At 33.5% G+C, this 12,558-nt stretch overlaps 1 protein-coding gene across 1 annotated transcript in view; it reads right to left on the reverse strand.

The window, feature by feature from the left end:
• Positions 1 to 1,869: 1,869 nt before the first annotated feature.
• The window catches only part of TRIM36 (tripartite motif containing 36), a 33,993-nt gene continuing 23,304 nt past the window's right edge, over positions 1,870 to 12,558 (reverse strand). Inside the window, exons 6-10 of the mRNA XM_058277222.1 lie at positions 11,340 to 11,593; positions 10,975 to 11,099; positions 9,461 to 9,757; positions 7,300 to 7,597; positions 1,870 to 3,900 (exon numbers count right to left, since the gene is read on the reverse strand). Of these exons, the coding sequence (XP_058133205.1) occupies positions 3,546 to 3,900; positions 7,300 to 7,597; positions 9,461 to 9,757; positions 10,975 to 11,099; positions 11,340 to 11,593 (1,329 nt within the window). The 3' untranslated portion in view covers positions 1,870 to 3,545. The remainder of the gene's footprint in view (positions 3,901 to 7,299; positions 7,598 to 9,460; positions 9,758 to 10,974; positions 11,100 to 11,339; positions 11,594 to 12,558) is intronic.

The raw sequence follows: 12,558 nt of genomic DNA on the forward strand, positions 1-12,558 counted from the left end.
GGGAGCTCCGCGGTTCAAACCCCGGGCCCCTGGACCCGTGTGGAGCTGGCCCATGCACAGTGCTGATGCACGCAAGGAGTGCCCTGCCACGCAGGGGTGTCCCCCGCGTAGGGGAGCCCCACATGCAAGGACTGCACCCCATAAGGAGAGCCACCCAGCGTGAAAGAAAGTGCAGCCTGCCCAGGAATGGCACCACCCAAACTTCCCATGCCACTGACGACAGAAGCGGACAAAAGAAACAAGACGCAGCAAATAGACGCAGAGAACAGACAACTGGGGTGGGGGGGGAATTAAATAAATAAAATCTTAAAAAAAAACAAAACTGGGAATGGGGGAGGAAATCTCAAAATACCAAAGACAAAAATAAGTGCTAAAATCTTTTAGAGAGGAAAAACATCATATCCAAAGAATCAAGAATCAAAATGCAATCAGAGGGAAGCAGACCTGGCCCAATGGATAGGACGTCTGCCTATCACATAGGAGGTCCAAGGTTCAAACCCTGGGCCGCCTTGACCCATGTGGAGCTGGCCAATGCACAGTGCTGATGTGCGCAAGGAGTGCTGTGCCATGTAGGGGTGGCCCCTGTAGGGGAGCCCCACATGCAAGGAGTGCACCCTGTAAGGAGAGCTGCCCAGCACGAAAAAAAGTGCAACCTGCCCAACAATGGCACCGCACACATGGAGAGCTGACACAACAAGATGACACAACAAAAAGAAGCACAGATTCCTGGTGCTGCTAAGGATAGAAGCAGCCACAGAAGAACACACAGCGAATGGATAGAGAGAGCAGACAACTGGGTGAAGGGGTAGGGAACAGAAATAAATAATAAATCTTTAAAAAAAAAATGGCATCAGACTTCAGAAGCAATGTTACTTTCTGGCATCTCTGGCAATAGCTGCCTCCCATGGTGACCTCAGCTCCTGTCAGTCAGCCCTTTCACAATGTGCTAGCTCTCAATGAGATCTAGTAACATTTCCTCCCCTTCTCTCTCTAGTTGTATAGATAGTAATGGGTTTGAGCTGGTGCTAGTCTTTGAGTGCCTCAACATTGTTTGTTCATTTATCATTGCCCATTGCCCTAAGTAATTCTTTCATAATTAGCTCCAAATTAAACTTAAGAAAACTAAATCCCTTCAAGATCTTTTTTTAAAGCAAGAGTCCTAAGAAAAAATCCAGTTCTCTGAAGATGTTATTACACCAGTAAACAAGCAGGTAAACATCATTAGAATGAATGTAAATCTGCCTGGTAGAACATAATTTCTTATGCCTCTAACAATAGTTCTCAAAAAATTTTGTAGCAATGCACATGACTGTATTTGTATATGTATAGCATACATATTCCCAGATTATGGGCCATAGCAAAAGAATTAATAAGTTCTGACTGCGTTCAATTCCCAGGAGATAGCTCTGACTTTCTACCAGGCAAGAAAACAACTGTGAATATGAGAATTACATTTTATGCAGTATCATAGGAATAACCCTTATTTTAAAAAGAAAATTCAACCCATCAATCATTAATAGCAATTCATTGTGACCCACAACTGATCACAATGACCAGCCATAAACCAAGAGTATGAATGTGAACTAAAAGTACGCAACTGGCCAAAATCTAATCTACTATGGATCTGAAAAAAATATTAGACAATTTGATCAAGTAAATATTGAAGTACGTCAGTTTCATAGCAAGCTTTTCTAATGACTGTCAACAAGAGTTAAAGCTAAAGAATAAGTATCTGAAGTAATTTTATAGAAAACTTCAGCTATAAGTTATTATGTCCAAATAAACATCTTTCATAAGAAAGCTGGTTCAATTTCACATAAGAACAGATTATCAACATACTAAAAATTTCCAGAATGCAGATTTGAATAATTACACTTGACTTTACATTTTTATTTAAAATAAAGGAAATCCAGGTGAACAATTTATATACAACTATACAATGTTTTAAACAGCTTTCCTATCCCTGTTAAAGCTTTATATTTTAAAATGTCTGTATGATCTGTATTTACACAAGACTTGAGAGTTTCAAACTTTACTACATGTGACTTTAGCAGCTTCATTGCACAATGATCCATATAACACTGCATGTTTGCTTAGATTAGCCTATGTCATAAAGTGCTATTCATAGATGGGAAAGTAAAGTAATTAACACTGAAATTCTCCATGATATTTCCTATTTTGGTAAGGAAAAAAAACCAATTTACTGCTCTCAACCTGAATAATGAATTTCTATCAACACACACACACAAAAAGAGGCCTAAAAGTTTTGGTCATGCTATTAAAATATGCCAAAGGCATTCCAATAATGATTAGTGTTAAGGAAATAGATAAAAGTTTCTGAGCATTTTTACTTTTTAAAAAAAACTTTAAATCAAAACAACCTAAGAGTTTCTTTTAAAAATGAACAAAAAATTGAGATAAAATGTAGTCCTTCAGATCAAAAGCTTTTAACTTTTAAAGGGGTGCAGATAGTTATGATTTTAGTTATTATACCTAAGCAATTAAATGCGAAATTTTACTTACCTGCTTTACAAATGCTTAATACCAACAAGTGACAGAAAATGCCTTTCAATTGAACAATTAGTTACTCTATATTTTATACTGTTATTAATGCTACTAAAATATATTATAAATTGTACAACATGTAAACATATGCCAGGACAATCTGATATATATTTTTGTCAAAAAATGAGAATCACAAGATATAAGAGGGCAAAAGAATATGATTTCAGTATCAGTGCATTTTCATTAGTAATTCTGAAAAAATTCATTATGTAAGCTCAAATATTTTCAGAGAATAAGAAGATTTAAAGACAATTTTTTTTTCTGAAAAAACAATTATATGAAGTAAAAAGCTTCATATCTTAGCTAAGAATTGTAATTGTTTTCTGCAAGGAACTGTGTTTATTACACATGCCAGTATAGAATGTTATAACTAAGGGAACTCTAAAATAACTTTAATACAGTTTGTGGTCTTAAAAACAACAGCAAGATTCATTTTCCAGATAATCTATTCTTAGCAGTGAATTACATATCTTAAAATAATTTTCCATTTAAATATACCATCATTTTTATCTATAACTTCTTTCCTATTTAAAACAAATGAAAAACATTTTCGTGCTAATTTCTATCCATAAGGCATGTTTTAAATCTTTTCTCTTAGAACATGAACATGATATAAAAATGAAAAACCAAATGCAAAAGAAGTAATAAATACTTTTGTATCCCCCCCCCCAAAGGAATGTAAATATTAGAAAAACCAACTAACATAAATAGATTTCCTATTCATAAAGAAAAGACAATCCAGTTGCAAACTTAACCAATTCAGGGTTACCTAGGAAATGATGTCTTTACTATCAATTGTGAAAGGCAGAACGATGACATGGAAGAATCAAGTTTATACAGGTTTTCTATGTTTCAAGAAAAAACATACACAAAAAATAAGTGTGGTGGCAGAATATTTAGATGATTTGTAATTGGTTACAAATGTTAACACAAAGCCATTGTTTTGTTCACATTTTTCATTGTCACACCAGATGTTTATACTACATGTCTTCTTGGCATTCCAGATACTTTGCTATGATGGGTTCTTCAAGTTGAATTCCTCCACTGCCCATTAATGCAAATGCTGGATACATTGTATGTGAACAGTCCACCTGGCGTTCATAAAGGCATTTCATGTGATCCATGTTGTAGAAACTAACTTTGCCTTTATCGTAGTCAAGGAAAATCCCTATACTTGTTGGCATGGGAAAGACTCGATTTTCAGGTTCATTAGAAGAAGTAGGTGACTTGGGTATAAAAAACTTCTTCATGCCTATAGTAACTAATGTAAAGGGTTGTGAAGAATCAAAACAGGCGTCTTCACTTCCGCTGTCATGCCCACTGTCTTGCTCATATCTAAAATGCAATATACAAATAGTCAAAGGAGAATCTTATCTATATCATCTTCCATAAACCTTCAAGTATACTCAAAACATTTTCACAATATACAATGATTTAAAGTTAAAATAATTTTTACATCAAAATAAGTTTACATCAAAAACATTGTTAGAATGCATCAAAAGTAAGTAACAATCTTGAGAAAGGAACAACAAAAGTGGACATCTCAAATTGTCCTGACTTCAAAACTTACTTAAAAATCACAATAAGGTACTGGCATAAGGATAGACATAAAAACCAAAGGAAGGTAACTAAAAGAGTCCAGAAATAAACCCACACATTTACGGTGAACTGATTTTTGACAAGAGTGCCAACTACAATCGAGAAAAGAATAGTCTCTTTGACAAGTAGTTTTGGGGAAACCAGATATCCACATGCAGAAAAATAAAATTGGACCTCTACCTCACAACACATATAAAAATTAACTCAAAACGTATCAAGAAAAAAAAATTTTTTAATTAAAAAAATATATATATCAAGAACCTAAACCTAAGAGTCAAAATCTTAAAACTCTTAGAAAAAAGATGGGGGAAACCTTCATGATCTTAAATTTGTCAATGCCTTCTTAGATATAATGCCAAAAGGAAGATCAATAAAAGAAAAATATAGATAAAATGGATTTCTCCAAAATTTAAAACTTTTTGTATATCAGTGGATGCAATTGTGAAGTGAAAAGATAACCTACAGAATTGGATAAGATAATTGATAATATCTGATAAGGGTTTAATTTCTAGAATATATAAAAAACTGCTATGATGCAAAAAAAAAAAAAAAAGACAAATAACCCTATTTTTAAAGTGGACAAAAAACTTGAATAGATATTTCTCTAAAGAAGATATATGGAAAGGCCAATAAGCACACAAAAAGTTCAACATATTAGTCACCAAAGAAAGGCAAATCAAAGCCACAAGATACCACTTACACCTACTAGTGTAGCGACTATTAAAAAAAAAAAAGGGTGTTGGTAAGGATGCAGAGAAACAGGAACCCTTATACATTTGTGGTGCGAATGAAAAATGATGCAGCCACTGTAGAAAAAGTTTGGTGGTTCTTCAAAAAGTTAAACATAGAATTACCATGTGACTCAGCAATTCTACTTCTAGGTATAGACCCAAGAGAAGTGAAAACAGGAACTCAGATAGATACTTGTACATCAATGTTCACAGCAGCACTATGCACAACAGCCAAACCCAATTATCTATCAACAAATGAATGAACAAACAAAATATGGAGTACTATTTAGCCATGAAAATGAATGAAATTCTAATGCATGCAACAACATGGATGAACTTTGAAGACATCATGTTGAATGAAATAAGCCATTCACAAAAGGACAAAAATATGATTTTTTGATATGAAATATTTATAATAAGCAAATTCACAGAGAATCAAAGTTGATTAGTGGTTACCAGAAACCGAGGGGATGGGAAAGCAGGGAGTTAAGTACAGAGTTTCTGTTTGAAGCATGGAAAAGTCTTGATAATATATGGTGGTGATAGTGGCACAACACTGTGAAAGTAACTAATACCACTGAACTACACACTCTAAAATGGTTAAAATGGTAAATTTGGTCCATTTGAACTAGATAAATATACAGGTGACAACCTGAAAAACCATTAGCATCCTTAGTCAAAAAATGTGAGGGGGAGGAGTTAAGGAGCTTTTCAATTTGAATATTTTCAGCACATATCATATGTAGGAAAGTACAAAGACAAGATATGGGTCTAATCCAAGAAATAAACCAGCCTAAGTAAAATAAATGGGTGTTGCAAAATAATGCAGGAAATGAAGAGCATGTTTCATTCTCACCCTTAAAAGCCCTATTCCTTGGTTGGGATTTCTATGTGGATCTATGATGTAAACAATTTTGAAGTTTCTTTTTCCTATATTATAAAGCTGTAGATGCTTTCAGAAAATTTTAATACAAGTTCCTTCCATTTTTTTCCTATTCATAATTTGTATTATATATGTGTGATAATACTATATCAACAATTTTATAGGGTTTTTAAAATTTCTAGTATGTATTTCTCATATGAATTTTTAAAACATTAATACAAATATTCTATCAAATGGATGTGCTACCAGATTTAATAATTTCCTTATTCCAATTTTCATTGTTGTATAAAATTCTAATCTTTGTGCAAAAAGTTTTTCTTACATTTCAGATTGTTGCCTAGGTTTGTTTTGTTTTGTTTTTTAAAGATTTTTTAAAAATTTCTCCGCACCCCCACCCCCTTCTTTGTTTGCATTTGCTTTGTCTGTTGTGTGCTTGTCTTCTTTTTTTAAGAGGCACCAGGAACTGAACCTGAGACCTCCAATTTGGGAGGGAGGTGCCTAATCGTTTGAAGCACCTCTACTCCCTGCTTTGTTGTATCTCTCAATATGCTTTCCTCCTTGTGTCTCTTGTTGCATCATCTTGTTATGTCAGCTCGCTGCACCTGCTGGGTGTGTCAGCTCACTCTCTTGCTCATCTTTTTTAGGAGGCACCTGGAACTGAACTTGGGACCTCCCATGTGGTAGATGGGAGCTCAATCACTTGAGCCACATCCACTTCCCTGTTGCCCAGGTTTTTATTCACATAAGTGGTCAAAATTATTTGTCTGGGCTGATTCACCTTACCCCATTCTAAAAGAACTAAACTGTACGATCTCCAGTAAACAATCAATCTCTTAAAAGTTGGAATTCCTTGCTGCAAAACAAGCTACCATGAACTAATTTTGTAAACTACTTATGAAAGAGTTTAAATCAACTGTGCCCTATAACAAAAGAAAAATTCATTATCGTCAATTGTGAAAGATGGCAATTAGAAGAACTTCCCTATTTATCCAAGTAATTTTTATCACATAATTCAGTTAATTAATATGAAAGACTTTCAAAATTTAAAATTGGAAAGCTATATCATAATCAAGAGATATCCAAAGCATCCTTATTTCATTGTGGCAACAGAAATGAATAGCTAAATCTTATTATTCAATGAGTGTACATAAGACAACCTGACTCCTTAGATCTATGAAGCACAGCCAAAACATATCAATGTATATCCTAAATGTGAAAATACTTAGATTTTTCAGGAGGTGACAATTGCCCAGAGGGCAGGTGAGCCCCGAAAATAAGGTCCAAACTGAGATGAACAGTGCATAGCAACTACACAGAGGACTTCGAAGAATATGAAAGAAAGGAAAAAATATGAAATATTACATTCATTGTTTTTATGTTATGCATTGAAATGGTCATATTTTTTGATATATTGGGTTAAATAAAATGTATTTTTAAAAAAAAGTATTTTCAAGCTTACTTTGCTAAATGAGGATATTTACTTTTAAAAGAATTATCAAGTTCTAGATCAAAAGATTCTACCTTGGACTAACTGCATCCCGGGGAGAACGGAGCCATTCTTGTAGCTTATCACTGGAAGCAACTCCTGCTTTCACCAGGTATGAATATGGTTCCACACGGAAGGCCCAAAAATGTTTCCCTTTTGTAATTCCAACATCTCCTATGATGTAATCTAAACTTGTGTAAGAACCCACTTGAACACGTTCCGAATTAAGGAGTAGATTAAATCCAGCTCTACTCTCTACACGGTCTCTCTTCAAGTTCAGCAAAAGGTGTTCATTATTATAGCCACATTTTTCATCAAAGAGAAAGCTGAAAACTTTAAACAAAGTTTAAAATTAGTCCAAAAATTATTAACATTTCTACAATTTAAAGTGGAATTTGATGTTTTTTAAATAAAAATTAATGAAAAAAGAGAAAAAAAATCTTCCAGTAACAGGAAGATATTACTCCCAACCAAAACCCCAACTTAGGAGTAATTTTCAGCAAATTCTCCATACCTAAAACTCTTCCAGAAATCTCAAAAGCAGAATATTTTAAATGAGAAAACTTATGAATGCAGTTCCTTTATATAGATAACAAATTTATCCTAAATATTATATATTACTGAAACTGTCCTTTTACCCTTAAAATAAGGAGTTACACATTTCCTGAAAGGTATACACTTTCATAAATATCTATATATTTTTTCAAATATCTGTTCCAAGTTTTACCAGTTTGGAAAACTTTTGTATTTTAGTAAGTCTTTATCAATCAACATGGTAGACATGAAGAACATGGTAGAGTGGGGGAAAAAATAGCAAGGGCTTGCATTAAAAGAAACCTACGTTTGAATCCCTACTCAATATTTAACCAGAATTTAACCTAACCTTTAACTTACTATCATCCATGGAATGGAGATAAGACCATCTTCATAAATCTCTATCAACTCAAATCCATTAAGCATAAAATTGGCTACTTGCAAGCTAAAGCCATTCCCGATATAGGCTGGCCATTCTTCCTGTTAATACCTGCTGTCCTAGCATAATTATTTGTGTTTCCTTTCTGTCTCAAAAGTCTCCCAGTTTGCATAATAAATTTATATGGCCATTCTATTCATATGGCTTCTCTCAGAGAAAAGCCTCTAACATTTTCTTTTTTTCTTCCCCCTTCATTGTTACTAAAGCCAGCAGCTAATACTTCAAAGGTTTCTTTCTTTCATTTTTGGTCAGAGGGACTAGAAAAGAAAGCAGAAATAGCATAAGCCATAAAATGTTTACTTAAGACTTGCAAATCCATCTTAAAACTACTGGATATTATTAAAATATGCCAACTTCATTTATTTGTATTCTAATTTTTTAAAAGCCAGAATTTGTATGAATGAATAGTGGATAATTTACTGGTTCTTTTTCTGTTTTAGACAAAAAGGGAAGGAAGAGAAGAATGCAGAAAATTTGGGTACATAAGACCCTAAAAACGGGCAGAGATAATGGTGCCTAAACAGTGACTCAAAGGAAGCTCAATGGCTGTGACCAACAGTGCAAAACATTTTCCTGCCAACCAGGATGAGTTGGCTCTCAATATCCCTTGTCCATGGAAAGAATGTAGTGAACACTGACTAATCTGTAAGTCATTCTCATTATATAAAAATCTACAGGTACTCTCTAGCATTCAAATCAGAGTTTTCTGACTTGGAAAGAGTGGGGAAGATGGCTAGGCAGGAGGAGTTTTACTGTGGGGAAAAAGCTATCCATGTTGTTCCAATACACACAGTCCATCCCCAAATGCTGAAAAATCATGATATTACACAAATAAATTTTTAAGTTATCTAACATAGCTCTAGAGCCCTATGTTAAAGAGATTTCTATAAAATGACCCCAAAAATACAGAATTATACTATTCAGTATTTTAAAGGTAGCATTTATGCCATTTTATGCCCAGATTAATAGCCCTGTTCATTCAAATGTCTTCCATTCTTTTTTTTTTAAGCTTGGTCAAAATACAATCCTGTTCTCAACCTACTTGGTGAGAGTCAAATATGATTCAGTTCATTTCTAAATCATAGCTGGGTATGGATTCTCCTTCCTAGAGTCTTAAAATGAGAGACAACTTCAATGTAGGTCTACAAGGAGAAACTGACTACTTTATTTTACCAAGGTCTCTTCCAACTCTAAGCTTTTCTAATTCCCAATATTCATAATACCTGAAGCTGGAGGAGTATGAAGAATCAATTCTCTGCTGCAAGGACTACAGATGGAACCTTTATAAGCTCTTACTCTGAAGGCATAGTTAGAATTATTTTCTAAATCACTGATAACTTTACTTGTACCATGTACTTCTAACTCATTCCAAGACAGCATTTCTTCATCTCTATTATTAATCTTCCGATATTCAAGAACATAACTATCGGCTTTATCATTTTTTTCCGGAAGGTGCCAAGTTATCAAGGCATTGTTATAAACTTTACTCTGTTCCTCATTGATCTCTGGCACATCTATGCCTGAAAAAATTATGAAATAGAAAGCAATGTTAAAATATTGATCATTCAAAAATCTGTATTTTTTCCTCAATAAAAAGAATGTATTGTCATATTTAATGATTTCTATACTAAGAATTGTCTAAATTTATACTACCACGTGAAAGAAACAAAATAAATGCAAGACAAAAAGGTATATTTTTCTTTAAAACTGAGAGAGAAAAGAAGATTGAGCAATGAGACAAAACTTTAAAGACTCAAACACAGCTTTTAAGTATAACAATCATTGATTCTGAAACACCATTAAAGGTATCACTTTTAATTAGATTATGATTAGGACTTTGATTGGGCCACATCAGTAGGCATGGTGAAGGACAGAGTTGGGAGTTTTTGAGCTGGAGCCCAGGAAGCAAACACACAGAGAAGCAGAGTAGCTGAGCCTGGAGAGACCTGAGCCCTGGAAAGAGAGGCAGAGCTAGTGGCCTGATGTTTACTGCTGGCCTTGTGGAGAGAAATGATCTCCAGGAAGAGAGGAAACCAGGAAGCCTGAACCCTGGCAGACATTGGCAACCCCTTGCTCCAACATATGACAATAGACTTTGGTGAGGGAAGAAACTTATGCTTTTTGGCCTAGTAACTGTATGCTTCTACCCAAATACCCTTTTATAAAAACCAACTGATTTCTGGTGTTTTGCATGAACACCCCTTTGGGTGACTAATATACATACTATATAGTAAGAGACTACAATTATTATACCTTTCTAAAGACTGATTGTTCACCCTCTGTGGAATAGAAAGCTGAAGGAGATAAACCAGGTAGAAAGGAAAAAAGGAAAAAAGCAAAATACAAGCAAATACTTAAACATAATACAGTCAAGGTTAACGTGGAGATTCCATTTCTCAGTTTCCACCCAGAAGAAACTCACACGCACAAAAAGAAATACTGATGTTCAATACGGTATTACTTACAATAGAGAAAAATATCAAACTGTCTCTGTAGGGAAATTTACATAGAAAAAATAGCAATATGCAAAAAAGGATATGTACAATATTTATGAAACATTTAAAAACATATACACAAATAGAATAGTTTTGTGCATAAAATGTAACTTGATGATATGATAGTCCTAGGCAATTAAAATGTTGCTTTATAACATCAAATTGAAGGGAATTTGTGTTTTTTCTATACAATGTGAATTCAGAGACTAAAAGAGTAAGGTTTTGCCTTTACTAAGACTTACCACTAGAGAAAAAGGACAATTCTCCAAGAAGTTCTGTTTGTTTAGATGTATTAACAACACAGTCTTCGAAAGAAGTCTGAGCTGCAGGCCTAAAACTCTTCAAAGATTCTGTAGCTTTCTGTATTCTGCAGACATATAACAATATATTTCATATAAAAATTATTCTTTAAAAAAGACAAATCAAAGTATCTGCAGCATGATTAACAAAAGAAAATTTAAAATTCACTCAACATTCAAATTAAGAATGAAGCGAGACATAATTCACATAGCACAGCATTGTGAACCACTTGAGCTAAAGTTAAAATATAGAGCAGCATTCAGTAACATAGCTAAAGAGATTCTGAATTAAAAGTAAAATAAAATACCTGAGGTGGAGTTGTTTTGCTGTTTGCACAAAGCAAGACTGATCGGTCTCTTTAAGCACTTCCTGAGCATATCCCACAAGCCCATTGTTCTCTAGAAGACCCTGATATTCTTCCATTTGGGTCTGAAATTTATCTAATCTTAGTTTCTTAGAAGCATCAATTGCTTTCAAAACAGATGATTTCCTCTCTTCCAGAACTTCAAAAAGTTTTTCAAAATGTGTAGTCGCTTCTTCTTTAGCCCTCTCTCCATTACACTAAAATTAAAAAAACAAACTGCTAAATCCAAATGTCTATTCACAAAATTCTACATTATACTCACACTATGTGATATAAAAATAATCAAAAGTTAACAAAACAAACTCAGATATTATAAAGAAAAAAATGTGTCTGACTTTGAAATTTTCAGAACAATAATTCTGTATCAAATATACTCAGTAAGGAATTATTATTAAGTGTTTTTTAGAGTTACTTTGTTAATTTTATAATATTGTATTTTCCTTAAGCTTTCCATCTCCAAAGTCCAGCAATAGACAATTTATTCAATTCAACTAAATAAGAAAACAAAACTTTCCATTTATATACAAAGGAATATGAGGCAGAAATTAACTGATTTAACAAAAGAAAATACAAATTCGAGTTCTAAAATCATTTCTAATTCAAGAATTTTTGACGTTTTCTATCCTATTCTAATTTTTCAAAAGTTAAACCACAGCCATGCCACTCATAAAAATGACATCATTTACTAAGATACAAAAATGCAGTCTTCTTTTTAAATTTATATAATTTAAGTATAATTAAACCCCAACTTACTGGGTGACCTTATACAAATTACCTAACTTCTCTATGCCTAAATTTCTCTCTTCTGAAAACTGTGGATTAGAGAACCTATTCAGTTTAGGTATATGTGAAGATTAAATAAGATTATTTACATAATATATAAACAATGTCACATACTATCAGTAAATGCTGTTAAAGCTGTACATGTAGATATTCCTCTACTTTATCATAAAACAACATTCTGAACGCCCATAAAAATCTGATCTTTTTTTTTTTTTTTGATAAACTGATCTTTTTTTTTTTTTTTGATAAACTGGTTTTGGGGACACCTCTAACCACCAGGTTTTTTTTATGTATGGATTCTCTTTCTGTTTCCTAACCCCCACAGCTAAAAAAATTAATTAATTAATTAAGAGGTGAGGGGGTCAAAGGGTGATATTTT

Source organism: Dasypus novemcinctus, chromosome 2 (genome assembly GCF_030445035.2).
Source record: "Dasypus novemcinctus isolate mDasNov1 chromosome 2, mDasNov1.1.hap2, whole genome shotgun sequence".
Classification (NCBI taxonomy): domain Eukaryota; kingdom Metazoa; phylum Chordata; class Mammalia; order Cingulata; family Dasypodidae; genus Dasypus; species Dasypus novemcinctus.